General features: G+C 45.4%; 8 protein-coding genes across 13 annotated transcripts; 3 read left to right on the forward strand and 5 right to left on the reverse strand.

Annotated features, from left to right (window-relative positions):
- Positions 1-19: 19 nt before the first annotated feature.
- Positions 20-6,299, reverse strand: RhoBTB (Rho-related BTB domain containing). 2 transcript variants are annotated; one of them, XM_020953262.2, is made up of 13 exons: positions 5,910-6,299; positions 4,081-4,285; positions 3,911-4,014; positions 3,649-3,846; positions 2,546-3,082; positions 2,236-2,494; positions 2,063-2,179; positions 1,917-2,003; positions 1,766-1,849; positions 1,459-1,701; positions 1,132-1,402; positions 674-833; positions 20-619 (listed from the first exon to the last, which is right to left on the reverse strand). In XM_020953262.2, exons 2-12 carry the CDS (start codon positions 4,258-4,260, stop codon positions 697-699), a joined length of 2,217 nt encoding a protein of 738 aa, XP_020808921.1. In that variant the 5' UTR covers positions 4,261-4,285; positions 5,910-6,299; the 3' UTR covers positions 20-619; positions 674-696. The 2 variants fall into 2 exon arrangements, with proteins under 2 accessions (XP_020808921.1, XP_020808920.1); XM_020953261.2 differs by having other exon boundaries at positions 674-854.
- Ide (Insulin degrading metalloproteinase) lies at positions 6,266-10,803 on the forward strand. The gene is made up of 13 exons (XM_020953257.2): positions 6,266-6,911; positions 6,977-7,117; positions 7,205-7,339; positions 7,406-7,676; positions 7,735-8,166; positions 8,226-8,311; positions 8,371-8,830; positions 8,892-9,242; positions 9,295-9,526; positions 9,591-9,797; positions 9,860-10,152; positions 10,209-10,418; positions 10,479-10,803. Exons 1-13 carry the CDS (start codon positions 6,856-6,858, stop codon positions 10,704-10,706), a joined length of 3,102 nt encoding a protein of 1,033 aa, XP_020808916.2. The 5' UTR covers positions 6,266-6,855; the 3' UTR covers positions 10,707-10,803.
- On the reverse strand, positions 10,730-12,157 carry LOC110184662 (uncharacterized). Its single transcript, XM_020953265.2, has 3 exons — positions 11,708-12,157; positions 11,188-11,652; positions 10,730-11,109 (listed from the first exon to the last, which is right to left on the reverse strand). Exons 1-3 carry the CDS (start codon positions 11,946-11,948, stop codon positions 10,775-10,777), a joined length of 1,041 nt encoding a protein of 346 aa, XP_020808924.2. The 5' UTR covers positions 11,949-12,157; the 3' UTR covers positions 10,730-10,774.
- Positions 11,007-20,534, forward strand: Toll-9 (toll-like receptor 9). 4 transcript variants are annotated; one of them, XM_020953259.2, is made up of 7 exons: positions 15,037-15,171; positions 16,597-16,943; positions 17,513-17,743; positions 17,841-18,059; positions 18,270-19,891; positions 19,952-20,079; positions 20,134-20,534. In XM_020953259.2, exons 2-7 carry the CDS (start codon positions 16,652-16,654, stop codon positions 20,360-20,362), a joined length of 2,721 nt encoding a protein of 906 aa, XP_020808918.2. In that variant the 5' UTR covers positions 15,037-15,171; positions 16,597-16,651; the 3' UTR covers positions 20,363-20,534. The 4 variants fall into 4 exon arrangements, with proteins under 4 accessions (XP_086690373.1, XP_020808918.2, XP_086690374.1 ...); XM_086834247.1 differs by lacking the exons at positions 15,037-15,171; positions 16,597-16,943 and adding an exon at positions 11,007-11,142; XM_086834248.1 differs by lacking the exons at positions 15,037-15,171; positions 16,597-16,943 and adding an exon at positions 15,358-15,405.
- On the reverse strand, positions 12,281-21,381 carry in (inturned planar cell polarity protein). Its single transcript, XM_086834249.1, has 2 exons — positions 20,911-21,381; positions 12,281-16,552 (listed from the first exon to the last, which is right to left on the reverse strand). Exon 2 carries the CDS (start codon positions 15,136-15,138, stop codon positions 12,505-12,507), a length of 2,634 nt encoding a protein of 877 aa, XP_086690375.1. The 5' UTR covers positions 15,139-16,552; positions 20,911-21,381; the 3' UTR covers positions 12,281-12,504.
- On the forward strand, positions 21,293-23,324 carry Prim2 (DNA primase subunit 2). Its single transcript, XM_020953242.2, has one exon. The coding sequence runs from the start codon at positions 21,441-21,443 to the stop codon at positions 23,046-23,048; it is 1,608 nt and encodes a 535-aa protein (XP_020808901.2). The 5' UTR covers positions 21,293-21,440; the 3' UTR covers positions 23,049-23,324.
- On the reverse strand, positions 23,050-25,147 carry LOC110184649 (phospholipase A1). Its single transcript, XM_020953250.2, has 5 exons — positions 24,946-25,147; positions 24,256-24,485; positions 23,928-24,187; positions 23,740-23,875; positions 23,050-23,682 (listed from the first exon to the last, which is right to left on the reverse strand). Exons 1-5 carry the CDS (start codon positions 24,996-24,998, stop codon positions 23,144-23,146), a joined length of 1,218 nt encoding a protein of 405 aa, XP_020808909.2. The 5' UTR covers positions 24,999-25,147; the 3' UTR covers positions 23,050-23,143.
- Positions 24,647-26,376, reverse strand: kin17 (kin17 DNA and RNA binding protein). 2 transcript variants are annotated; one of them, XR_015271991.1, is made up of 3 exons: positions 25,268-26,352; positions 24,946-25,206; positions 24,647-24,683 (listed from the first exon to the last, which is right to left on the reverse strand). XR_015271991.1 is itself a non-coding variant. In XM_020953223.2 (2 exons), exons 1-2 carry the CDS (start codon positions 26,240-26,242, stop codon positions 25,006-25,008), a joined length of 1,176 nt encoding a protein of 391 aa, XP_020808882.2. In that variant the 5' UTR covers positions 26,243-26,376; the 3' UTR covers positions 24,647-25,005. The 2 variants fall into 2 exon arrangements, 1 of the variants encoding a protein (XP_020808882.2); XM_020953223.2 differs by having other exon boundaries at positions 24,647-25,206; positions 25,268-26,376.
- Positions 26,377-26,446: the final 70 nt, after the last annotated feature.

A 26,446-nucleotide genomic window follows, 5' to 3' on the forward strand; every position in this document is an offset into this window, starting at 1 on the left:
ATTATTACTTTTAAATTAATTTGTTGCGTTTGTTCGTAATTGCTTTATTCTATTATTCTGTACAAAATGCGTCCTTATTGTTAAATTATTTGCTTATAGCTATGGCTAGACAAATGTTTCCAAGTAAGTAGGAATTCAAAAATATACATTACATACATGTTTTAGGTAAAGGTACAGACATAGGAATGTGCACACATATCCCCGATCCTTGTTAATCTACGGACATTCCGTAGGATTCGGAACAGAACCGAAGATGGGTGTACACACCGGTATATCGTAAGGCAATACAGCGACGAGCGCCGAGGTGCATGTGTAGCATGCTCGTACTATGCTCTTGCATTTATATATATATTTCAGGCGTATAAATATAAGAAATCCGAAGCACTGCAGAATGTACTCCCTTGCTCTTTGTTGGACTTGTGTATTTAGTAATCACTAAGGCAAATTTGCGCTCCATTGGATAATGCGTAATGTCAGAAGCCCCTCACGATCCCCAACCCATTCCCCATGGTGTATCTTTGGGGTTTGTTATGTGTGAATTTGGAAAAGTATCAGAATACTTAAAATCGTACAAATGAAACAGATAAGGACCGGCAGGATCACAATGAAGCGCAGTGATCTGAAAAATAACAATTTTCAGCATACTTAGTTTATAGTTAGCTTATAAACGCACCTTCCTTGCCCGAGGGCTGGGTGTCAGAGATTCAGGTCCATATCCGCCTCCAGGTCAATGTGGTTGATCGAGTTACCGGCACTATTGAAGATTTGATTATCCGTGTTGCTGTTCTCTACGGTTCCATTCCCTCCGTCTCCGTTGCTGCGCTTCGATTTGCCTAACAGCCAGCAAGAGAATACTTTGACCCAATTTCGGACATTAATATTATGATGATGGTGGAGTTGTAGTTGTAAATGAGGAAAAGGAAAACATAAGGAGGAAAGGAAAACAACCATAGCAATACAGACACCTAGCTACGAATACAAACCGCTCAGATGGGATTTATTCCAAGGCTCGCATATATACACAATTGTGGAGAAGAAACTAAAACCTGAGCTCTTTTGGGACTAGGATGTCAAGTGAGTGTGCTGGTGGGATGTGGAGCAGCTAAATATACAAAAAAAAACCACGCTTACCTCCAGTGAAGCACAGGCATCCCTCGTCATCGCTCGGCGAATCTCGCCGCGAGCTCTTCAGCTTCAGCTCCTTGTTCAGCTCGTTTAGGCATCGCTGATAGTAATCATAGTCCTTTAGATACCACACCGGCGGCCAGCGGTGTTCGCGCAAATACTCCTGATTATCCTGATGCAGAGCCTTTAGGCCCTTGAGTGAAAACTTACAAATAAGGTTGTAATTGACGCACAGGTACGACATGCACCATTCGGCCAACTGATGTGCGTTGTGCAGCTGTACGCATATAGTAATTAGTTAGATCTCACATTCTTAGTGATAGTTTTCCTTACCTTTACTGGCTCCAAAAGCTTTAGACAGTGATCCACCGTTTCATTGGTTTCGTTCTGGGAAATTAATGTGAGATCTTCGATAACGCGACACTCCACAAGGTTGAGGAGACGCGGAAGGCAGAGTCGATTGGCCAGCTCCAGCAGATTCAGGCACTTGACGGCCGATATTGGCGGAATCTGGTCAGTGTACAGATAACACAGCAGCTTGTGGAATGTGTAAATTGTAACGCCAGGGAATACGATCTGAAGCGAGGTTTAATGGTTATTTATCATTGGCATTCTAAGGGACTCCTAACGAATTGCTTACCACATTGGAATGCGCCTCCCGAAAGTCGCCCAGCAACATGGCTCGCATAACATCACAACGACCCACTAGCACCGCCCTGTGTGCCTGTAATTGATCAGAAGTTCTTAATGTTATTTCTATTTAGTTTTAGTAGCTTTCCAAAAGACTTTACCTTCATTAGGCCGTCGTCCAACTCAAAGGTTACATCGCTGAAGCAACCGTCGCCGATGCAATGTCGCTCCATGCTTTCTTTAATGCGCTGCAATAGAATCCTTTAAATATTCTGTCAATTATTTATAAAATACCATTGTAGCTTACAAGACAAATGTGCGGATTGGGCTCATCACTGGAGCAACTCTCCATGACGGTTTGTGGCCTGGCCAGTAGCTGAGTTAGTTGCGGCAGCTCTAAGAGATCGGCAGCCTCTCTAATTTCCTGTAATATCCGAATATTTAATATTAATTGGAGAGCCTTTTGCCTTTAAGACTCACCTGCAGATTGTTGCAATCCTTGTCAATGGTGCCGGTGTATATAAATCTTAGGCACTGGTGCAATGCCTGCGGCGAAATGAGTTTGCTCAGGGTGACAATGGTCTGCAATCCGTTCACACCGCGCTGGTTCTCCACGTGCACCAACCGAATACTCTGAAGAACAGGATGATGCAGCTCCCTGTACAAATCGTTGGACCGCTTGGACTCCATCAGGGGCAAAGCCTGATAGCTGGAGCGACGCTTCAGGTGCTCCCACATACTAAGACGTACATGTTAGCTGGGAAAGATTAGACGCTATGCTTTCACATACCGTTGTGTGCGTGATTCGTAGCGGATGAGGGACTCGGTGTCATCGTTGAAGTCCGCTATAGTGGCCTCCCCGAACGTGGAACTGACCATACTCGATTCGCTGCTACTCCGACCGCCCATGTCACTCAGCTCGGTGCTAAGCAGGCGCTGGAAAATGCTGGAGGCGGCAGCCAGCATGAACCTGTGAACGGCGAACTTGGTGCCGGCACCAGCGACCAACACAAGATCGGTGTACGCTTGCGAAAGAAACATATTGTAGATGTCCTGCCGGTAGTGGCCCACCATAACGGTGACCTCTGGCGGTGGCGGCTTCGGTGGCCGGAACGGAGCCTGCAGCAGCGGCTTCTGCACCTTTTTTAGGTTCGTCATCCAGAAGCGTTGCTGTCGTCGGGCAATCAGCGCTGATCGTATGGCATTTTCGAATACTTCGTTCACTCCGAAATAGGTAAAGACGCTCGTTTCGTAGTAAGCGACGCCCAGCTCCTTGGCCACAGCCCGCGCCTCGTCCGGCATAACCAGGTCGCTCTTCAGGGCAGCTCTGCGAAATTGATCAAGAGGTTAGTAACAAATTTCTAATTGACTTTGGAATAAAGATATACATTTCAAAAAGCCATTTTTATATACTTGTTAAATTAACGAAATTACTTAAACATTTTTAAATTAATAAATAACAAGGAACCAAAAACCAAAACCTTGCAGTTTTCAATAGGATTATAGCATCGAAGCGGAAATCGATCGTAAATAAGCTTAAAATATTTCCATTTATAATGACATTAAATAATTTTTGTATATGCAAATTTTGTCTTTAAATTAAAATTTAAAAAACCTATAACTAGGTTAAAAATTCATTAATTTCAATTCGGAAAGATGGTGTGCTAGTTTATATTAGGAAATGAATTCTCCACTTAGTTTTAAGCTTCTGACTGAAATTATAATGCCCTGCAAGGGTATAAAATGATTACTCAGTTTAGCAGACCTGAATTTAATCACAGAAATCGTTAAAAGCGGATCTTCTAAACGCTAAAAATAGTTTTGTACACAAAGAAATATATGACAAAGAAACACCATCGAAAACCGGCTGAAACCTGTAAGCTCTTTACATACCGAACAAAGGTTCCCTTCTCGCCGAAATACGATAAATAATTCTCATCGCGGTACATATAGCGAAGGTCGTTCTTACAGCCAACAAGGATGACGGGCACATCCGGACAAAAGCGACGAATTTCCGGATACCACATCATCTTACAGTTGCGCAGGGAAATCGGACTGGCAATGGAAAAACACAGCAGCACCACATCGGATCTGTTAAGATTAGTTGAAGATTAGCTTATCAAGTAAAAGATATTCCCTAACAAGGATTACAAACCTGCCGTAGGCAAAGCGACGGTCCTTGTCGTGGTCCCCAAATGTGTCCCATAGACGAAGTGAGACATTAACTCCATCAACCACCTCCCAAGATCGCTCAAGAACCTTTAAAATGAGTGATAAGTTGAGTTTTAGTTGGATGACTTGGCCAGGAATGGTGCAGAAACTTACATCTTTGTATATGCGATACTGATCGATCGCCCACACGGTCGGAACGTGTGTGGAGAGTAGCTGCGACAGCGAGACATGCTTGTTGCAAGCCCGTGCGCAGATCAGTCGGGTCTTGCCCACCGCCGTGTCACCCACCAGGACGCACTTTACCAACTCTTGATGCGGCTGCTCGTTGTCCATTGTTTCTCTTGGCTTTGCTTAAATTCTGAAAAGTAAAACCAATTTTTAGATAAATATTAAGCTTTTCTGAGTACTATTTATTGTCTGAGCGACCTTTGTTGCCATAAAACCTTTGGGATTCAGCTGCGTAAAATTCCGCTATAAGAAAGTCATCAAGAACTAGGTCTGATCCAAACTCGTTTCTCCTGATAGATCTCCTAACATATTAAGTACATAAAAACCCTTTTCAATAAAATGTATCAACTATATGCTATGTATGGATGTTTTGTTGATTGTGTAGACCCAAGTCTAGACACAAAGAAAACAAAATATATTTCTGCCTTCTGTAGATTTCCGTTTCTTAATGTTTACTTTATGACAATATAACACAATTGTTTTTATCAAGTCACTCAAGTTCCAGAGTCATAAGATAATGGAAAGTAGGGGGGTATCGTTATCCTAAGAAATCTATTGGGCCCACTCGCACTTATCGCCGCCATTCATTGACCCCTCCAAGTGTGTGTTCCACTTGTTACGCAGGAAACCGAGTGATAAGTTCGCTTGGTCGTCTCTGTCTCTAATTGAACTTAATTGGGGGACTGCACTAAAAATATCTGCCATCAATCCGAAGGCCCACAACAAGCAATCACAGTTTATTCCTGCGTGCATGCGAATCCATTGTCCAATCTGGTCGGTAAACTGGCAGTCTATATTTGGAACATCTTAAAATCCAAAACAATAACAAAACAATTGAGGAAGGCAATCTGAGAGCGGTCAGCCGCTGCTGCGGTGATCATGATGTGTTTGACAGGATTATGAAAGTCTTTATACACATCTAAAGGACATTGACTCCTCAAGCTCTCTGTTTATAATTAAATGGTTAATCACATTTTATCAATATGGGAACAATCTGGGAATTAATTTATTGATATTGAGGGGCTTAAAGACAATCTAAACAAATTTAAATAAAAGACAAAGGAAATGTCTATGGATAAGAAATCCATTGAAAATGTGCCTTAATGTATGCTATAAAACTTAACAAAAAAATAACCAATGAATAGGAATGGTTATCTCAGAGTATTCTCCGTTAATTTAAGCCTTATTGTATTTATTTTTAGATCCAAGGATCTAAGTAAGCCATCTCTGATGCCAGGCAAGTGCGAACTTGCCAAGTAATTCCGGTTTCGGCGGGGCATTTGTAAAGCACGCCAGCATATTAGCATAATTAGCAGAGATGCGACATGGGAATCTTTCGAGTCTGGGGAGAATCTTCAGTCTTCTTATTTGCCATTTTTCGTATGTCTATTTTTTTCAATTTTTGCCAGCTTTTATTGATTTTCTCTTGCCATTGCGAAAACGGTCACAAGCACCGTTACCAAACACACACTCATACAGACACCTATTCAAAGTGGGGATCTTGAAGTTCCCCCACTTCTTGCACTCTTTCTCTCTCTCCGGCAAACTTGCCCCACATTGCAACCGTTGGGAAAATAGGAAAAATAATTAAAAACGCATGATTGAAGCCCGTCGGCAGGCACAGCAGCCCAGCACTTGCACTTTCGGCACACTCAAACACACACTCACACACACCTTCGTGCTTTTAGTTGGTAAACAATTTGATTGCTGGTCGAATTGAAGCAAATATATATGTATATATCTCTCGCACGTACCTCTGGGAGCGTCTGCTGCTGCGAATTATACGAATTATATGCCTCAATGTTCTTACTTTTGCGTATTGCACTTATCAACACGCACACTAAAGCACACCATTTTTACAATAATTTGCATTTATTTTTGCACCCACACACGGGCGAAGACGACACAGTTTCAGGCTCGCACTGGCTGTTTCACGGCTTCAGAAGAATTGGCATTGCTGCAATCTGGCTGCTGCGGTGTGTGGCGGATTAACAAATGTTTGTTTCACGCTGCGCACTATCAATAAAATAAAATAATAAAATGCAGTTACAGCCCGCAATTGTTAATGTTAAAAACTGCTACGAAAAAGCGGGTATTTCCGCTGGGCACACTTAAACCCTCACGACCAAAAGTCTGGCAACCCTAGACCTCTGTTCTTTCATTGGCTCTTTTTTCCGGATCTGGATGCTTTTTATGCTTCTGCTGTACGCTGCATTAATTTTTTCCGAGCACAATTTTATTATAACAATAATAATAATAATAAATTTTAAAATTGTATTTTTTTTTGTATTGAATAGAATTTAATGAACTTTAAAGGCGATACGTTTGGTACTAGCATGTGCGAATAAGTTGAGTATATTTATTCATTAATTTTAGATTTAAATTTATTTGTAAGATCTGTAAAAAACGTAAGCATTTTTGAACTTTATGGTAATTAAAAAAATGTAGTGGCATATTTTAGTACGAATCTTTGAGGAAAGTGCAGCCATACTTTCGAGAAACAGATGATTTTTGCTTTGTAGTTGTTGCGAAACGAATTGGTGATAGAACTCAATAGATTTTTGGTTGAAACTGGACAAATTTAACCGCGGGACACATCCGCTACACTCACAAAATCATCCGCCCAAGTTCAGGAATTTATAGAGCGCGGGCGCCACGTCAACCCAGAGTTCCATCGCTTGCCAGGAACTCAGAAACTCAATGTATTTTTCGTGTAGAAAATCGATTTTTGCCCTAACAGCGATTCTCAGCCGACGGTTGGCAGCAACAAAAACGCATTTTCGAGCGCATACGCCTAATTCTTCGCCCTTATTTCGCACAGCTCAAGTGGTGAGGTGAGATCCAGCATTTTAGTTGCAAGTCGATCGATCGGAACTCTGAGCAAGCCCAAAATGACCGTTGCCGAGGGCAGTTTGCAAAAGGCCGCAACGCGGAAGCCCCACACGCAGGAGCCAATTCTGAGGTAACATCTGAGATACGTAGCTTTCATGAGTCAGAGGTGATCTCACGGAGATGAGCTGTCGGTGTCGGTGGCTGGTATCTTTCGCAGGCTAAATAACATCGAGAAGTCGCAGCAGGACACACGTGATTACCGTGGACTGAAGTTGGAGAATGGTCTAAAGGTTTTGCTAATCAGCGATCCCAACACCGATGTCTCGGCGGCTGCCCTCTCCGTGCAAGTGGGGTGAGTGGGAGAGCTTTCTTTGGTACCCTTGTCGCGGCTCTCACATAAACACAATACAAACTGCAGCCACATGTCCGATCCCACAACTCTGCCTGGCCTGGCGCACTTCTGCGAGCACATGCTTTTCCTGGGCACCGAAAAGTATCCACACGAGAATGGCTACACCACATACCTGTCACAGAGCGGCGGAAGCAGCAATGCCGCCACCTATCCGTTGATGACCAAATACCATTTTCACGTGGCGCCGGATAAGTTGGACGGGGCTTTGGATCGGTTTGCCCAGTTCTTTATAGCGCCGCTGTTCACTCCAAGTGCTACTGAGCGTGAAATCAATGCAGTAAGCAAAGATTATAGATTTGTTTGCTCCTCACACCATTTTGACTTTGTATCGGCAGGTAAATTCAGAGCACGAGAAAAACCTGCCTAGCGACTTGTGGCGCATCAAGCAGGTGAGCCGCCATTTGGCCAAGCCGGACCATGCGTACAGCAAGTTTGGCAGTGGCAACAAGGCTACGCTCTCCGAAATACCCAAGTCCAAGAACATCGATGTGCGCGACGAGTTGCTTAAGTTCCACAAAAAGTGGTATTCGGCGAACATCATGTGTTTGGCGGTCATTGGGAAAGAGTCGCTGGACGAACTCGAGGGCATGGTATTGGAAAAGTTCTCCGAAATCGAGAACAAGAACGTCCAGGTGCCCGATTGGCCGCGGCATCCCTACTCCGATGATCGTTATGGCCAGAAAGTGAAAATTGTGCCTATTAAGGACCTTCGTTCCCTGACAATAAGCTTCACAACTGATGACCTAACGGAGTTCTACAAATCAGGGGTAAGTTGAAAATACCTTCCAAGGCGTTTTGAGAGATTAACCAAATTTATACCCCACAGCCGGACAACTATTTGACGCACCTCATCGGCCACGAGGGCAAGGGCAGTATCTTGTCGGAGCTCCGGCGACTGGGCTGGTGCAATGAGTAATATTTCTCGAGATTCCGTGTACACTATGGTTGCTAATCATCCCTATCCTTTGCAGCCTGATGGCCGGCCATCAGAATACACAGAATGGCTTTGGCTTCTTCGACATTGTGGTGGACTTGACGCAGGAGGGACTGGAGCATGTGGACGACATTGTAAAGATCATCTTTCAGTATCTAGGATTGCTGCGCCAGGAGGGTCCCAAGAAGTGGATCTTTGATGAGTGCGTAAAGCTAAACGAAATGAGATTCAGATTTAAGGAGAAAGAACAACCGGAAAGTTTGGTTACGCATGCGGTTTCCTCCATGCAAATATTTCCCTTGGAGGAGGTCCTTATTGCTCCCTATTTAAGCAATGAATGGCGGCCGGATCTGATCAAGAGTTTGCTGGACGAGCTGGTGCCTTCAAAAAGCCGCATTGTAATGGTGAGCCAGAGCTTCGAGCAGGAGTGCGACCAAGCGGAGCCCTACTACAAGACAAAGTATGGCTTGGAGCGTGTTAGCAAGGATACAATCCAGGTAAGTGTCAACTCAACCATATATTTTTACAGAAATGACAATGTATTTTATTAATTCACAGAGTTGGGAAAACTGTGAACTTAATGAGAACCTTAAGCTGGCACTGCCTAATAGCTTTATACCCACAAACTTTGACATAGCCGAGGTTCCAGGTGATGCACCCAAACACCCCACCATTATCTTGGATACACCCATTTTGCGGGTGTGGCACAAACAGGACAATCAGTTTAATAAGCCCAAGGCCTGCATGACATTCGACATGTCCAATCCGATCGCCTATCTGGATCCCCTCAACTGCAATTTGAACCACATGATGGTGATGTTGCTGAAGGACCAGCTCAACGAGTACTTGTACGACGCGGAACTGGCCAGCCTGAAGCTCAGCGTAGTGGGCAAGTCGTGCGGCATCGATGTAAGTCTCTGTGAAGCTATATAGATTACTATTAAATTGTCCTCACTTACAGTTCACCATTCGCGGGTTCAGTGACAAGCAGGTGGTCTTGCTGGAGAAGTTGTTGGATCATCTTTTTGACTTTTCCATCGACGAGAAGAGATTCGACATTCTGAAGGAGGAATATGTACGTTCACTGAAAAACTTTAAGGCTGAGCAACCATATCAGCATTCCATCTACTATTTAGCTTTGTTGTTAACTGAAAATGCCTGGGCGAATGTGGAGCTCTTGGACGCCATGGAACGTAAGCAACTATTGCTACTTATTACTTTTCTAGAACTTCTTTTTTTAACGAGTTTCCTCTGTAGTTGTCACCTACGATCGAGTATTGAACTTTGCTAAGGAGTTCTTCCAGCGCCTGCACACGGAGTGCTTTATTTTCGGCAATGTGACCAAGCAGCAGGCCACAGATATTGCGGGACGAGTGAACACTCGCCTGGAGGCTACCAATGCATCTAAACTTCCCATTCTGGCACGTCAAATGCTGAAGAAGCGGGAGTATAAGCTGCTGGCGGGTGAGTTTATTAGTCTATTATTTAAAATATTGCAAATTAATCCCGTTACCAATAATTTGTAGGAGACAGCTACTTATTCGAGAAGGAAAACGAGTTCCACAAGAGCTCCTGCACGCAACTCTATCTGCAATGCGGCGCACAAACGGATCACACAAACATAATGGTAAATCTGGTATCCCAGGTTCTCTCCGAGCCCTGCTACGATTGCCTGCGCACCAAGGAGCAGCTCGGATACATTGTCTTTAGCGGCGTGCGCAAGGTGAACGGAGCTAATGGCATCCGCATCATTGTCCAGTCGGCAAAGCATCCATCATTCATTGAGGATCGTATAGAGAACTTCTTGGAAACGTATCTGGTAATTACATATTCTTAAATTATTGTAATTATCATTTAATTTGTCAAACCCTGCAGCAAGTCATTGAGGATATGCCTCTAGACGAGTTTGAAAGGCACAAGGAAGCGCTGGCCGTTAAGAAGCTGGAAAAGCCCAAGACAATATTCCAGCAATTTAGCCAGTTTTATGGTGAAATAGCCATGCAGACGTATCACTTTGAGCGTGAAGAGGCTGAGGTGGCCATCCTCCGGCAAATTACAAAGGATGATTTTGTGGAGTACTTTAAGGTAGACCTCCGCCTAAACCAAGTAGAACGATTACTGACCGACAACTCTTTTGGTTTTTAGAAATTCATCGCCAAGAATGGTAATGAGCGGCGCGTTCTGTCGGTTCATATTGTATCCCAGCAAACGGATGCGAATGCCACGACCGAGGCGGAGCCATTGGAGGTTACGAACATGGACCGACACAAGCCCATCAGCGATATTGTCAGCTTCAAGTCGTGCAAGGAGCTGTATCCCATCGCACTGCCTTTTCTAGACATTAAGGCCAAGGGAGCACGCAGCAAGCTGTGAAGATTAACTAACGAATTAGCACATGGTTTTGGTCTCTCATTTTAATTGCAAACGTTGTTCCGTCATATTCACAAATATAACAGAATCTGTATGAGGAGAGCGTCCTGTTTGATGTACGTGCTGCTGTCCAGGAGCACACTGTTTGGTATGGAGAAACCAGTGTCCAGTTTCGTCAGCTCCTGGGAACTAAGGTCCTGCGACCTTCGGTGGCTGTGGTTCTGATCCAGTATGGAAATCTTATGCTTCAGCAAAACATCCTCTGCCCACTTGAACTTCTGGAAAATGCCTCCCATTTCCAACATTATATTGTTGGCTTCCGGAGAAAACACACCGAAGCCCAGTTGCAGATTCAACAGTTCGCGATTCATGTGGTGGAAGGTGCACTTGAGTTGCAGAGATTTTCCTGAGATTGCAGAGCAAGTAAGGAGTTAAGGAGGTAAATTTACCATTGCTTCTTAAATAAGAATTTATTACCACTTACCCTTAATGCTAAATATTGGACTTTTGACCGTCTCCAACTTGGGGCCATTGATACGCTGTGTAACGTTCTCCAACTTCCAATAGTAGGTAAAAAGCTTGACATTCTGATCGGCCAGCATGGTGTTGTTAAATTTATCGACCTCATCATCCCGAGCACCCAGATCCGAGTTGCCCTGTGTCTCCAAATCCTTCAGCATTGGCACCTTCTTAGTATCCAGATCGGTCATGACTTCGTTCTCCTCCTCGGATGGTAAACTGCTGGGAGCTGGGTCTATTGGCCTTAAGAAAGTTAGTGGAGAGGGACTCGTGGTTGGTGAAGTTCGCGGTGGATCAGGCACAGGGGTTGGAAGAGCTGTATTCACTTTTAAGCCACTCGACTTGGCCAAATGCACCAGTATTAGTTTCATGACACGAAGCTCCTCGTAGAGTTTGCTCTCTAGATTACGGAATGCCAGGTTCATTTCGTCTGTAATAAGGGAGTGTGGTAGGTTAATGAGGCCTAGGTTAGAGATCTCACTCACCTGATCCACACACGCCTTTTAAAGTCTTTGTAGTGACAGCCTCGGCGGAAGCCTTCACTTCGCCGGCAGTTACAGTGCACACAGCCTTTTGCACTTCGCTGGGTAGCTTTGGACTAACATCTTCTCCCTGATGACTGCTGGTTACGTTAGATAATTCTTTCTGAGGTTCCATCACCTGGGCAAGAGCCCCGGAAAGGATTACCACAAGGGCCAATATCCAACTGGCTGACCACCGATCCATAGAAGTTTGAAGTATCTCTATTTACTCACAAAATCCAAAAGATAGCACTTATGTTCGCAGTTAAGGTGTGTTTTTTATTGGAACAACCAAACAGAACTGCGGATCGTGGCAGACAGAGTATTTGGGGAACACCACCACCTTGAGCCGCTTGTTGGAACGATGACAGATGGTTCAGTGGATTTATTGCTCGACGGCGGCGAGTCTTCTATTTTTTTTAGTGCGTGTGGAACTACTTTTAGAATGGGAGACCCTCCCACTAAACTCTAAAAATAGTGTCCACTTTTTGATGAAACATGAAATATGAATGAATGGAAGCACATATTCGCACACTGTTTATGTTCTTGTGTTTAACACCAATTTAATTTCTGCGATGTAAAGGAAATATGTATATATTTAGTTTCTACTAATTTTTCGATCTTATAGCATAGTTTTCACTTCTTAAATTTCCTTTCCTTTGTTTTAATTATATTCTCGGATTTTAATTTTTGATTTGAATTATATTTTGTAGGTTTATTATGATTTCCTTTTAAAATTAAAAAAAAAATCCTTTACGTTCCTAACCCATGGAAAAGAAGGATAGCCGAAAGGCCATTTCAACGATATTCTGGGGCACATCGGAGCGATGGCAGACGTAGACCTCCTTGGCAGGCGACTGGAAAAGGCGACCGACCACCACGAAACGGCTGCTCCTTGAGTATTGAGCTTCCGCTTTCTGCTGCGACTGCACCTCTAGGGTCATGCCGTGCTCCTTGACCAGCGACACTGCCTGGCTGCTGCTTGCATGTCCATTGGCATTCGATGGAGCTCGCGAGGACTCTGTAAGTTGCCTTCGGTTGTGCTTTGACTTGGCCAAAACGGCGTGGATTATGTGGCAGGCCTGGCGAATCTCGGATAGGAACGTCGTCGACGACCCAGTCTCGGAACTGTCATTGAATGGAGCAAAGAGGGAGCCGTTGGCTATGTCAATGTAGACGTAGTGCAGCACGGAATTCTTCCAACCGGCGGAAATTTTCACCGGCACCACGTTGTTAATCTCCTTCCACATGGACTCCGTCATTTGGCTTTGATTGTGGCTCTCGGCGCCCAGATTCAGTCCATAGTGCAGTGGATGCTGCACTGCGAAGTTCTCCCAGTCTGAGCCGCTATCGGAATCTTCGCCAGCGCCGTGAATGGGGGTCAAGCGACGCCGCGAGGAGTCATCTTCGCTGGGCGTCAGGCTGTGTATGGAGGATCCACCCAGAGAGGAGCACAGTTGTGTCTCTTCCTCGACAGACGAAGGACTTAGCACGGTTAGCTTCTGTTTAAGAAAGGACTCCAACCGGCTGTTATTGGGCTCTTTCTCCTGATCTCTGGTCTCTCCTGCTATGGGCTCCAGCACCTCGGGTCTCTTGTTCGAAATGGACCAGAACATGGCCAGCGATTCAATGCCGCATTGCACCAGGTGGTCCAGCGTCTCCTGGATCTCTTCAATGTAGAACAGAGAAGGTCCGACCACCGCATCGGGCGCCATATCGGGAGCATCGAAGATCTTAAGGATAACGGCCAAACTCAGGTGATTTCGAGTGCAGATGGTAAGGAAGTAACGGCCTGTGGCGCTGGGCAAGACGATCTCCTCCCAGACGTATAGCTCCCGTACTCTGATACCCGGAGCTCCCAGTAGGTCAAAAATTCCCCGGCAGCGCAGGAAGCCCTCCACACTAACCCTTACCTCGGGAGGCAGGAGGCTGGCCACCAGGAAGCCATCGTAGTACAATGCACTGCCGTAAATGAAGAACTCACGGTGTGTAGTCAGCGGCTCGTCGTTCCAGTTGCGATAGTCCATGGCCTCCATTTCGCTGAGAGCATCAAAAATCCGCAGTTGCGCCTCTTTGGGCAGTGGCAGGCTCCGTGACTGTCCCAGGAGCTCCTCAAAGCGTATGTGACCAGCCCGACATCTGGCCATCAGTCGCGTCCTCTGTATCCCGCAAAAGTGGCGCAGGAATTGCTTAAGGCTGGAGCTCGAAGCGGTGCCGCCCTCGGAACTAAAGCTATCCAGGACCAAGCCCGGCAGGGAAAAGCGAATGTAGCCAATGAGCTCGTCCGACCGCAGGCTGCACTCCGCCGCACTGCACAGGGCTCCGGCATAGGCAAAGAGAACCAAGAATCCATTCAGTCTACGGTAGTTCACATGGTAGGGCACCTGCTCCACCAGGAGGCGAGAGCTCAGCGGGTGGGTGTGCAACTCGCTGAGCACGGCGTGCAGTGTCAGGAAGCTGCCTCGGGCCTTAAACAGGAAGTTGTCCGGTGTCTCAGGATAATAGTAGAGAGAGTCCTGTTGTTGCTCATGCTGATAGCACTCCGGCGGTAGCAGTAGCATGGCGAAGGGCAGGGACATATCCGGAGAAGTCTCAGCCTCCGGTAAAAGCATTTGCTCAAACTTCTCGGCGAAGGCGGCAAAGTTCTCCACCTTGCATATCTGCTGATCGTCCGGCATATTCTGGGCGTTAAAGGAAGGATCCGCCGGGGAAGCAGAGTTCCCAGAACCGCATGATTGGAATCCCAGACACACTTGCGTGGGCTCCACATACTGCTGCAGTAGCTCGTCCACATTGCTGGCATACAACTCGATGCCGTTCAGGGACCTAAACCAATCTCCACGCTTAATTCCGTGCTGCAGGGCACTGAGGTCATGCACGAACCCCTCGACCATCAGACACTCGGGCTGGTCGGGGAAGGGCACCACCCGGAAGCCCAGGATCGACTCCACGGCGGTGGAGCGGCGTCCGAAACGAAAGCGATCCGCGGCGGTGATTACCAGCTCCAGTTTCTTGGGATCGGGGGCGGCCGTCTTAAACTGTGAGAATCGAAACTCTTGCGTCTCCGCCTGGGAATCCAACTGACTGTGGCTGTGGGACTGGTTCTGGTTCTGGCTCTGATTCTGATTCTGACTCTGGCTGTTGCTGTGCTGCTGCTGTCGACGCGCAGACTTCTTTCCCAGGCGCAGCGATCGGCGCATGAACTCCACCCGTCGCTCCGCCGCCCCAGCCGCAGCCTTCTCTTGCTTCAGATACTCCACGTAGAAGAGACTCCCATCGGTGGCCACGTACTCCTCCCAGTTGGCCAAATCGCTGGCATCGCTGTAGGAGTTGCTCAGCGAGGAGTTGGAGCTGGAGAAGGGCTCCGAGGCAAGGCTACCCGGCGATTTGCGCATAATGCACACCACGGATATCGGGTCAGTGGTCAGGTAAAAATTTTAGGTTTCTTCTCCTCCGCTGCGGTCCGCTTCAGTTTAGCTCTGAGAGTCGACTAACAGCCAAGATTGGCAGATCTCACTGACTGCGATCTCAGCACTCAAAACCAGTTTCTAATTGAGCTCGCAGCCCCACTCCACTCGAATTCCAAAGGGAAATAGAGTCCACACACTCTCTTTTCCACATTGTTCCCCTGCCATCGAGGGAAATTCAAGACTAAGCCACAGGTAAATCACTGAAGTGTAGAGTTCCAGCTGCCTTTGGGTATAGTCCTACTTTTAGGCCATTTTTAACCATTGAATTTATATTGTAAACAGTTCGGAGGTTTCAGGTATAACTTTAATTTATTGCTATATGTAATTATAATTTTGGTCAAGGACTTTCTTCTTAATCTTTGCCTTCCTTTAATCTATTAATACACCAACGCCTTATTGCATTCTGACTTGACAAAAAATTTGATTTATGCAATCTATATTCTATAAAGTCCAGGCACTTAAATAGCTGAAGATAACAGACAATAAGATTCCGATTCTTCAATGGGAAGTTATCGACAAAAATAAAACAAACATGAGTAAATAAATATAATTGTTTGGGTTACGCCGACAACTTCCTATAGTACCAATAATTTATCAATAAATATTTTCACAGGCCATAAACTATTTTAATATCTCTCTGAGTTAATTGTGCATTCGGCGAGAACTGACTTATTGTTGGAGAGCTTTCACTATCGCTGATCAACTGATAATCTAAGATTTGCCGAAGGCGTTTCTTATCAGGACTGGTCGCCGCTTCTATAAATCAACGCAAGTGCTTGGGAGAGCAGTTTTAGTTTAATTTATTTGCCGGCTAAGAATGACCAGAACCAGATAGGAATACAGAATATATCGTTAACGGTTGATCCAAAACCACCCATTGGATCCCATTGGAGTATCTGAGACTAATCACCATTTCGCGACGAGCCGATGATAATTATCCGATAAGGAGGCGTGCGTGGGCGCGAGGCGGGAAGCATTGTGCCACCGAAATGGCGATACGAGCCTATTGATAGCTGATAGTCCCGGTACCGCGATTGTTCCATTCAAAAGGAAGATATTATTGCCAAAATTGATAAGCCGTATCGCTAATATATATACACATGTCCCACAACTGCTACCAATTATTCTCTGCTGACCAACAGCCAGTCTTTTTCGAGAGCGTACAGCGAGTGCTTCGTTTCCTTGCGAATTCCCGGGACTCGGTGGTGGTGTGGATTCAAGTGGAGTGGCGGTGCCGCAAAAAATGTGCCAAAAATATCGGAATAACCAGAGAAACTGAAAGTCATGGGGATATCAGTCCAAAAGTAATGAAAGTTATGGCCGAGCCTGGAGTATTTTTCTAGAACGAGATTAATAAGTTGCGATTATCTATCTATCTATCAGATTGTGAAATCCAACAAGTGTTTGGTCAAAAGTTAAAGCCACTGCGTAAAAAATAATGAAAATGTCGCCCAAATCCGTATTGGATGTCGCTCTTGTCATAGTCGTCATATTCGGAAATGCTACTTCATTAGAGGTCGATGGGATAATACGCAGTCCCAATGACGACTCCTCAACATCTGCCAGTGCGGAAGCCGATGATATTAGTCAAGAGAAAACTGATCTCAAATCCTTCATGCTAAAGTACGAATCGGATGACGGAAATAGCTGCCTTCTGGATGTTGTAAAAGACGAGGTGATATCATGGATATATCCCAATGGAACCCTTAAGGAGAGCACCAAGAAGTTCGGTAAACACTTGTACTTCATAAATGCATTAAGAAATCAATTAAATGCCTGAGTTTAATTGAGCGTGTCCATGTTGTTAGAACCAATCAAAGTGATATATATTTTCACGCTTCCGGCAATTTAAACCAACTGCTGATAAAAGCTTTTTGGTGTTAGCCTAAGCCACTAGAAGTATTAAGTATTATTGTACCTTGTTATCGGTAAAAGCTTAATATAGCGAATGTTACTTCTTTACTACGTGAATTGCAGATGAAAACTATTACTATAAGATAGACTTATCTATGTTTAACAACATTATTATGTGATCTTATAGATATTACTTCAGAGTAGTACTAAATGATCATAGCTTAGAATACATACATATCCCTTACATTTTTATACCCTTGAAGGATATTTTGATGTTAGTCAGAGGCTTGTATTTTAAGCTTCGATTCCGATTCGATCCTATAATTAAATTGCAACTGCAAGAGTTTAAAAACTTCAGCTTCCCAAAGTTGGTTTTTTGTATTATTTTTTATTATGTTATTTATTTATTATTTTATTGTTCCATGCATGATGTCCGTTCTTAAAGGCAGCAAGCTGTATTTGGATTTGTCTCATGGAAACCTGAAGGAGGACACCGACTTGCTGCTGGAAGTGAAGGCGGCCAGGAAATTTATGAGATGGAGGATAGAAGTCTTTTCGGCGGCTTTCAACACCTTGAATGCGGCACCCTTTAACACGCTCCACTCTATGAGGGACTCCCTGAAGTTTTTATCATTAAGGGGAAATAATTTCGCTGACTTAATCCCAGATGCCGAAGGTATTTATAGATTCTTTACCCATATCCAGCTATAAGATGGCTCTCATATATTGTATATATGTATATTCTGATGACAGTTGTTCATTCACAATTTCAGCCTTTGAGCGTTTCATAAATGAAACACGCTTGGAAGCAAGTAGCGCTACACTACACAAATGCGAGCTGTTCCTTGTCCATAATGCAACCGAACTATATGATCGGGAGTGCTATCTATACTTTCAAAACAACACCCACACAAACACAGCCACATCCAGCATTAACTATGCGGACTACATTCAGTTTTTGAAAGATCGGTATGATCTACTCGGGGAGTCATGTAAGAACACAGCCAAAACACACACTTAAAACACTTACATTTTCAATTACACCACGAAAAACCTTATGTTATCTCATTTATTCATATTTTATTTGAAGTTTATGTTTTGTAAAATAAGTGGCTATATTATTGGCATTACATAACCTGACTTACTAGCTTTACTTAACCATATTTTATATATTTTAATAAAACTTATTCTCCCCTCCATAGCCCAATCAATTGCCTGGGCAAGCTTCCCAAGTCTACCTCGGCTCCTGGAGCTTGACATAAGCAACTGCAGCATCGAGTATGTGAGCAAGGAAGTCTTCCAGAACATGAGCAACCTTCGGCGACTATTTATGTCGGAAAACAAATTTGTGACCCTTAAGCACGATACCTTTACATACATCCAGAAAGTGCAATATCTGGACATGTCATTCACCAATGTCCTAACCTATACCTACCAACTGCAGCTGCCCACGCTGGAGATGGCCATGAGCCTGGTCTATGGACTAAAGATCCAGCAATATGTGTTTAAGCTCCTGCCAGAACTGATTTACCTGGATCTGTCCCACTCGAAGATGACTCGGAACAGTGCGGTGGCCTTCGCCCATTTAGGTGAGAAGGTGAGGTTCCTCAGTCTGTGCTACACCGCTATTCCTATGGTGAGCAGTGCAATCTTTAAGAACACGGCTGTGGAGGGTCTAGATCTTTCTGGGAATCCCTATCTGTCGTACAACATTATAGACGACGCCTTTGATGGCATTGCCGAAACACTTAAGTACTTGTACTTCGAGCGCTCTAACCTGAAGGACTTGGAGTGGGCCAAGCCTCTGAAAAAGCTCCAGATTCTGGGCCTGGCGGGGAATAACATCAACGCCCTCACACCGGCCATGTTTGAACCCCTGGAATCCCTGGAGGTCCTGGATCTTAGTTCGAACCATGTGGGCAACTGGTACCGCAGTGCCTTCCACAACAACTCGGCATTGAGAGTCCTGAACCTTCGGAGCAATACCATCAATATGCTCTCAGATGAAATGCTGAAGGATTTCGAGCGCCTGGATTACCTCAGCCTGGGAGACAACAACTTCATCTGTGACTGCCACCTGAGGGCCGTAGTGGAGGTTGCTGCCTCGAACAACAAGGATGCGGACTGCTCATACAGCCTTCTTAACTATAGCCAAAAGTCGGCACTGGGGAAGGATCTAATTGCGGCGTCTGAGTCACTTAATATCGATCGCAAGCTCTGGCAGAGGCGCTATATTCCCTGGCTGATGAAAAGCTACTCCAACATCAAGGACTACAATCGAGCGAATCACATTATCAGACTGCGCTTCTCCTCGGCGGACTACAAGCTATCCAAGTGCCGGCAACCGCAGCCATTTCAGATGGAAGAGGTGGACCCCGATCTCTCGCTAAAATTCCAGCTGCTCGACTACGAGGCCAGCGAGTATTGGTGCTTCAATAATACGGATCAGCTACAGGTGGACCAGCTGAACTGCCATATACGCGCCTTGACCGATCTAACAGAGGAGTTGCACCACATCAAGACCACGGTGATTGCCGTGGTGGGTAGTGTGGTGGCAGTGTGCATTCTGGGATTCATTATTTATCTAAAACGCTGGCACATTCACTACTACTACTCCTCGCTAAAGTCCGCCGCTTTGTTATCCAGCGCTTCCAAGGAGTCGGCGGAGAGCTTTAGCCATATTTCTCAGAGAGATCCCAGCGCCGTTTATGACATCTTCATAAGTTATTGCCAGAACGATCGTCCCTGGGTGCTCAATGAATTGCTGCCCAATGTGGAGGAAGCTGGGGATATATCCATATGTTTGCACGAACGTGATTTTCAGGTATGCTAAGAGAAATACCAAGCGACATCTTTCAACTTTTCATACCCATATTACCCATAGATTGGAGTGACTATCCTGGATAACATCATCTCATGCATGGACAGATCGTACTCCCTGATGCTGATAATCTCGTCGAAGTTTCTTCTGAGCCACTGGTGTCAGTTCGAAATGTATTTGGCGCAGCATCGGTAAGGCAGGCTTATTTAAACAAAAAAAGACCGCACTAATTTATTCCCTTACAGTATCTTTGAGGTTAGCAAAGAGCATTTGATCCTAGTCTTCCTAGAAGACATTCCCAGGAGCAAGCGTCCAAAAACTCTGCAGTATTTAATGGATGTGAAGACGTATATTAAATGGCCTGCTGGCAAGGGCGATGCCAGCCCCACTTCTGAGGAGCGGAAACTATTTTGGAAACGCTTGAGAAGATCCTTAGAAGTTCTGGGCATAAGTTCCAGAGAGGCCAAGGCTTAAGATTAGATTAGTGTACTTTAAGTTGCTTTAAAGAGTTCTAGTCAGTTTTTGCAAGTACCTGATAAAATGTATATAAATAACCCGTATTAAACAGTAATACGGATAAGTGTTGATACGTGAGACATATTAAAATAATATCTTCAGAGAAAAATACATCTTAATATTATTAAAATGGTTTTTTCTGTATATTTAAATGTAGATAACTTCCTGAAACCGAAGTTTGTTCGCCAAAGTACCATGGGTTTGTCTGCAATCGATCGTAACTAAGCCAAAAATACATTAATCTCAACTTGGAAAGTTTTTCTGTGTTGGCTTGTATTTGGCTACCATCATATTGGGCTTTAATATTTAAAAACATTTTAATGGTTTGCATTTTTAAGAATTATAATATTGTACCCTTTACTAAACTTTGAAAAGATCAGTCAAATATGTTCGTCCATGGCGATAAGGAAATGAATTTGAAAATAAATACTTAGCAATAGCTGATGCTAGACCTAGACGTTAACTATATCAATATACAGGATATAATTGTCATTGTTGAGACTTACCGGTTATCCATTTGCCTCATTGCTTCCTTATTCCTTCCAGTGTATAGATATAGTCTTGGTGGGTTTAAATGATGCAGTGAGCTTCTTCCAGGTATTCCAGATGTATAGCATTGGGCAGGTGATATTTTTGTAGTAGTCGAAGGAAGGGCACTCACTATCACTATAGATGTAAACACTGAGAAGGCCGCGAACAGAATGACGCCCGTGCAACGGCAGCGCCCTGTATTTATAGTCCCCGAGCAAGAGAAAGAGAGTGAGAGAAAGTGAGATAGGCAGAGAGGAATTTCCTCTGCTTAGGATAAACATTATTTTTAAATTTAACCGTTTTTCAAGCCCTCGATAGAACCATAGTTATATACATCGATGTTCTTGCCGACTATCGATGATTTCGCCACAGCAGTAATCACCTAGCCTTAATCGATGGTCTTCCATCTCTACTGCCAGAGCCAAATAATCTTATCGATAGCCCCACATTTCCGCGCCAAAACAGCAAAACAATAACAGAATAAGTATTATTTTACGGCGACACCATGGAATTTCATCTGAAGAAACGTCCTCGCCACGATGTTAAGGTCGAGGTTGTTAGCCTGGAAAGCAAATATCCGCATAATGTGATGCTGTACCACTATCCGCCTACCGACGATGTGCACATAGAAGAGTTCGAGGAGCTGGCTCTGGAACGCCTGCGGCTGCTGCGTATTCTGGACCGTGCCTCTACCAAGAATCTTCGCCTGCTCTCCGACGAGTGGAAAGAGTACGTGAGTGCGGAGCTAACCCGGGAGGGATTGCGCAGCTATCTGAGACTCTGCTCCGTCGGCGGCAGTGGTAGCAAGAACGAGTCGGACATTCAGACGCGGCGACGGGATTACCTGTCCCACTTCATTCTGAGGCTGGCCTACTGCCGATCCGAGGACCTGACACGCTGGTTCGTGGCCCGGGAAATGGAACTGTTTCGGTACAAATTTGCGGCTCTCAGCAGCTCCGAAGTGAAACAGTTTCTGGAGTCGAACGGCTTTGAGATTCATCCGCTGACCGAGGCACAGAAGGATGAGGTCAAGGATGGCCTGTACGAGAGCACGGCTGGACAGAGTGTTTCCAAGATCGAGCTGCTGGACTTCTACAAAGTGCCCTTTACCCAAGTGCTGGATCTGGTGCGAGGACGGCGGTGTTACTTGAAAGCGGGCTTCGCATATGTAAACACACTTGATTTGGTCTCCATAGTGGGAACCCGGCAGCAAGACGAGATCGAGCAAGGCCTGCAGGCTGCCAAGGGTCTGGTGGAGGAAGTCGAGGGCGATGAGCGCATCTCACGCATGCTGAAGGCGTTGCACAACTCTTACACCGGCAAGGACTACACTGTGTGCCGGGATGCAGCGATTCCCATTGAATCCCTAGACCAGCTATCCAAGACCTCCATGCCGCTATGTATGCGGATGTGTCACGAGTACATCCGCGCCCAACACCACGTCAAGCACGGTGGCCGCATGCAGTACGGCCTTTTCCTCAAGGGTATTGGGGTAACGCTGGAGGATTCACTGCGCTTCTGGCGCGAGGAGTTCACCAAGAAAATGGATGTGGACAAGTTTGCGCGAAGCTACGAGTACAACATCTACCACAACTACGGCAAGAAGGGTTCCATGGTTAACTATACGCCCTACTCCTGCGCCAAGATCATCAAGGAGATGGCAGCTCCCGGCGACTGCCACGGCTGTCCTTACAAGTCCATGGATCCGGGCTCCCTAAAAACGAAGCTGGCCTCTTACGGCCTCTCCGCAAGCGCCATCGATGAGGTCATGTTCTTCGTATCCCGCGGTCACTATCAAATCGGCTGCGGCAAGTACTTCCAGCTAACCCACAGCGCCAGCGTGGAACCGACCATAAACCATCCAAATCATTATTTTGAGGAGAGCCAGATTCTGATGGGAAACAGACAGAAGCGACAGACAAACGGACCCGCACCGCCAAAGGTGCGTGTCCGGCCGGATATCAAGGGCTATGCAGATCGCTCCATGCTGATGGGCGACGACGATGACGAGCTATGGCGCATTGCAGAGACACAGGAGCGCGCCATGCAGAGCCAAAAGGCTATATCGGAGGCATTTGATGATGACTTGGATCTAACCGAAATTGAATATTAAGTATAGTATAAAAAAAAACTTAAATATATTATAAGTAAGAAAGGAAAGAAAGACAAGTTATTTTAATACTGGCTTTTTCAGCATCCAAATAACTTTTACGACTGACAAAGGTAGCAAGTCCTGGATTTGGGATCGATTTTCTTATGAGAATTTCGACCAAAAGGTGGCCAGCCATTAACATCTACGTAGTACATTCCCCTAGCCTGCTGATTTATTCTATAGCCCATCGGGGAAACGATTCCGGCCAAGCAATTCCGCTCTCGCAACTTCTCCCAGGAAGCACATTTGGTACCCATGAAGTTCTTCTCTTGACTGGGATACGCACTTTCTGCAAAGTATTCCACCGCTCGGGTGTGCGAGCAGCCGATGGTCAGGCAACCCGGTTGGATAGGATGAGCTCCACCCGGATAGAAATCCACATCACCGAGCGGTCCACGTTTGGCCAAAATGCCAATGTTGGTGTGAATTATGTCAACCAATTTGGCATCACCACGCGTCAGCCCAGGAAGAACATTCTTTCGCCTGAAGCAGGGCTTGGCAGGATCCAGGCCGGTTATCCTAGGGATTAGCTTTCCTGTCAGCCGTTTGAAGGTGCGGCCAGCTGTGCCCATTATATGAGCTCCCAGGGAATGTCCTATTAATCTCATTTACAGTCTTTGGTCACAGCACAAGGGTCTTGAGCCCAACTCACCAATCAAGTGGATGTTCCGCAAGGGGGTTAGTTCTATCAAGTGGGTTAGACCCACCCCAATATGCTCGCCTATCACGTCCGTGTTGAGGGCCGACCAGGAGTAGAGGGTATCCACATAATCCGCTGCATCCACAATCTAAAACAGAGTATATGATTAGATATGATTTCCATAAAGCCACAGAACATACCACAAAGTTTACATCACCCCTACACATGAAAGCTTTAGAGATCATGGCAATGGCGGAGGACTCATTGACTGTGTTGGTCCATCCAGTGGCCAGGATCACCACCTTTCGCCCCTTTGTAAACCTCGAGTGCCGCCAAAGCTTGGAGGCCTCCAGCAGGGGAACACTGTAGTTCTGGCATGGGGTCATATACTGAAAGTGCATTTTCCTGATATCCGGCGAGATTTGTTCCGGAACTCTGCCAATAAACAAGGTCGAGGAGCCTGGGAATATCATTAATATATGAGGAACCTCCAAGGATTTGTGCCCATTGGAAAGTTACTATCCTTACATAAAGCATCGAGTATATTGGCGGCGAGTTCGAGCGGAGCAGCCGTAAGGACGTTTACCTTCATCGTTATAACGTCAGTCAACAACCGAGGCAGTGACTCCCACCAACTTGCTGTTGATCTGCCGCTGTCCGCCGCATCATCAGTAGTGTTTCCAGCAGCTCCCAAGCGCGCGAGGATAAGGATCACCAGAAAATTCAGTACCCGCATACCGTTAATACGCCGCCCACCACTAAACAGATGTGTGGTCTGGTTTAATCTTTTGCTGGTTTTCGAATTTTCACTAGTTAATCGAGGGCTTTGTATACTGTGGCCTTATTATTTTCAAGCTTAACCCCAAATCCATTGTTTGCTTACCCACTTGGGGGTATCCATACTAAGTAAATGGCAGTGTTTCAGTTGATCATTAAGAATGTAGTGTTTAATCAGCCTAAATGCAAAAAATGTGGGCCAAGTTTAACGAACTGAGAAGGGGCCAGCTTTAAGTTTAGTTTGCTTTCTAACTTTATGTGAAAAGGTTAAATGGGTTTTTAATTAGTTTAGGTTATAAAACCACGCTCAAAAGAGCGAATTAAAAACGTTCATTTCCTGTAACGTAGACGTTCTTACAACATTACTTACATATTTATAAAACAATTTTATTAATCTTATTTATTATTTTAAATTCTAAAAAAAGGGTGGTAAGTGCCTACCTTGTCATCAGAAGAAATACCTCGTATGGCCTACAAAAATGGGATAAACCCATTTTAAGCCTAAACGCCTGCCATCTTCGATATATCTTCGTACTGAACGTTGTCTACAATTCGTCCTTTCAGGGGACCATGTAATATCTCAATGCTGACTGAAAACTTGCGCTCATCCAGTTTCCTCAGCAGAGCCTCGGACCCGCGATATGCACCATTGACAACCACAACAGGTTTGTCAAGAGCCGGAATTACAGTTTCCAAGTGTGCCTAGAAATATAACGGATCATGAGTTAACTTTGCGTTATAAACTCCTCTTGTTTAGACTAACCTGATCTACTTTCACCTTTTCCCCAGTCTCCAAGAACTTTACTTTGGCCTGATATTTGTCAATAACTTCCTGGACAACAGCTTTCTGCTTGAAAAACTTATCACCCATAGATTTGGAGATGAACTTCACCACGATGTTCTTGTGCAGCCAGTAGTCCTTGCGGTTGGCACGCTCCTTTTTCGCCTCCTCCTGCTTAATGATATCGTCCAGCGCCGACCGCGTTTGACTGTCTCCCGCTATCGATTTCGGTTTCTTAAAAACCTTTTCATCAATATCAGAGGCGGGTCGTTTGGCGGTAAGAGCAGATTTGCCCAGCACGGTGTCCGGCTGGAACTTCTTCTCCAGCCGGATGTCCAGCTTCAAAGGTTCGTTCTCCTCCCGTTTAAGTTCGGTGAACTTATCTTTTTCGTCCTCATCCTCGCCCTCCTTGGCTTTTGCCTTTTTGATTTGCCTCTCAATGAAGTCGGCCATGCGCTCCTCATCGTCCTTTTCCATCTTCTCCTTGCCATCGGCCTTGGCCTGGCGCTCCATTGCCTCCGGACTGCGATCGATGTAGGTGACGAACCAACCTTTCTCCGTCTCGTCGGCCACCACCTGCCCTGTCCGTCCCAGCCATTTGACATAGTCCGAGAGCGTTAGCCACCGCGTGGCGTTCATGTGAATGTGCTCCTTGTGTGCGATGTACTCCTGGTAGATCTTGTTGGCGTTGGTCCGCTTGGTGCCGAATCGTCGGCGTAGCAACTCCATGTATCCATCGGAGAACTCTTTGCTGAAGCTATGCAGGAACTTGCCGGGAGAGTCCGCGAAGAGGAGCAGTTGCCGCTGATGGGACTCGCTCATCGTGTGGCACTTGAAGCCGTTCTCGTCGCGACACTGCTTCTCGCACATCTGGCAGTACCAACGCAGCTTCTGCAGACCCTTCGACTTCATTTTGTTGGCAAGGTACTTGGGAGTACCGACCTCGGCCCGGCCCATGGTTAAGCTTCTTTATTTTGCTGCTTTTCCAGAAAATTTCACAACAAACATGTATTGTTTTGATTGAAGTTGACTTTGGTGTAACCGTGCCACGGGAACTGAAATAAAACAACAAACAATCGGTTTCGATAACTATTTTTTTATTTTTTTCGATACTTTTGGCCTATTAGTGGGACCAGGCAAATGAAAAATACTATCAGAGCA

This window comes from Drosophila serrata, unplaced genomic scaffold (genome assembly GCF_035046125.1).
Source record: "Drosophila serrata isolate PLE 108 unplaced genomic scaffold, ASM3504612v1 contig_272, whole genome shotgun sequence".
NCBI classification, from domain to species: Eukaryota; Metazoa; Arthropoda; class Insecta; order Diptera; family Drosophilidae; genus Drosophila; species Drosophila serrata.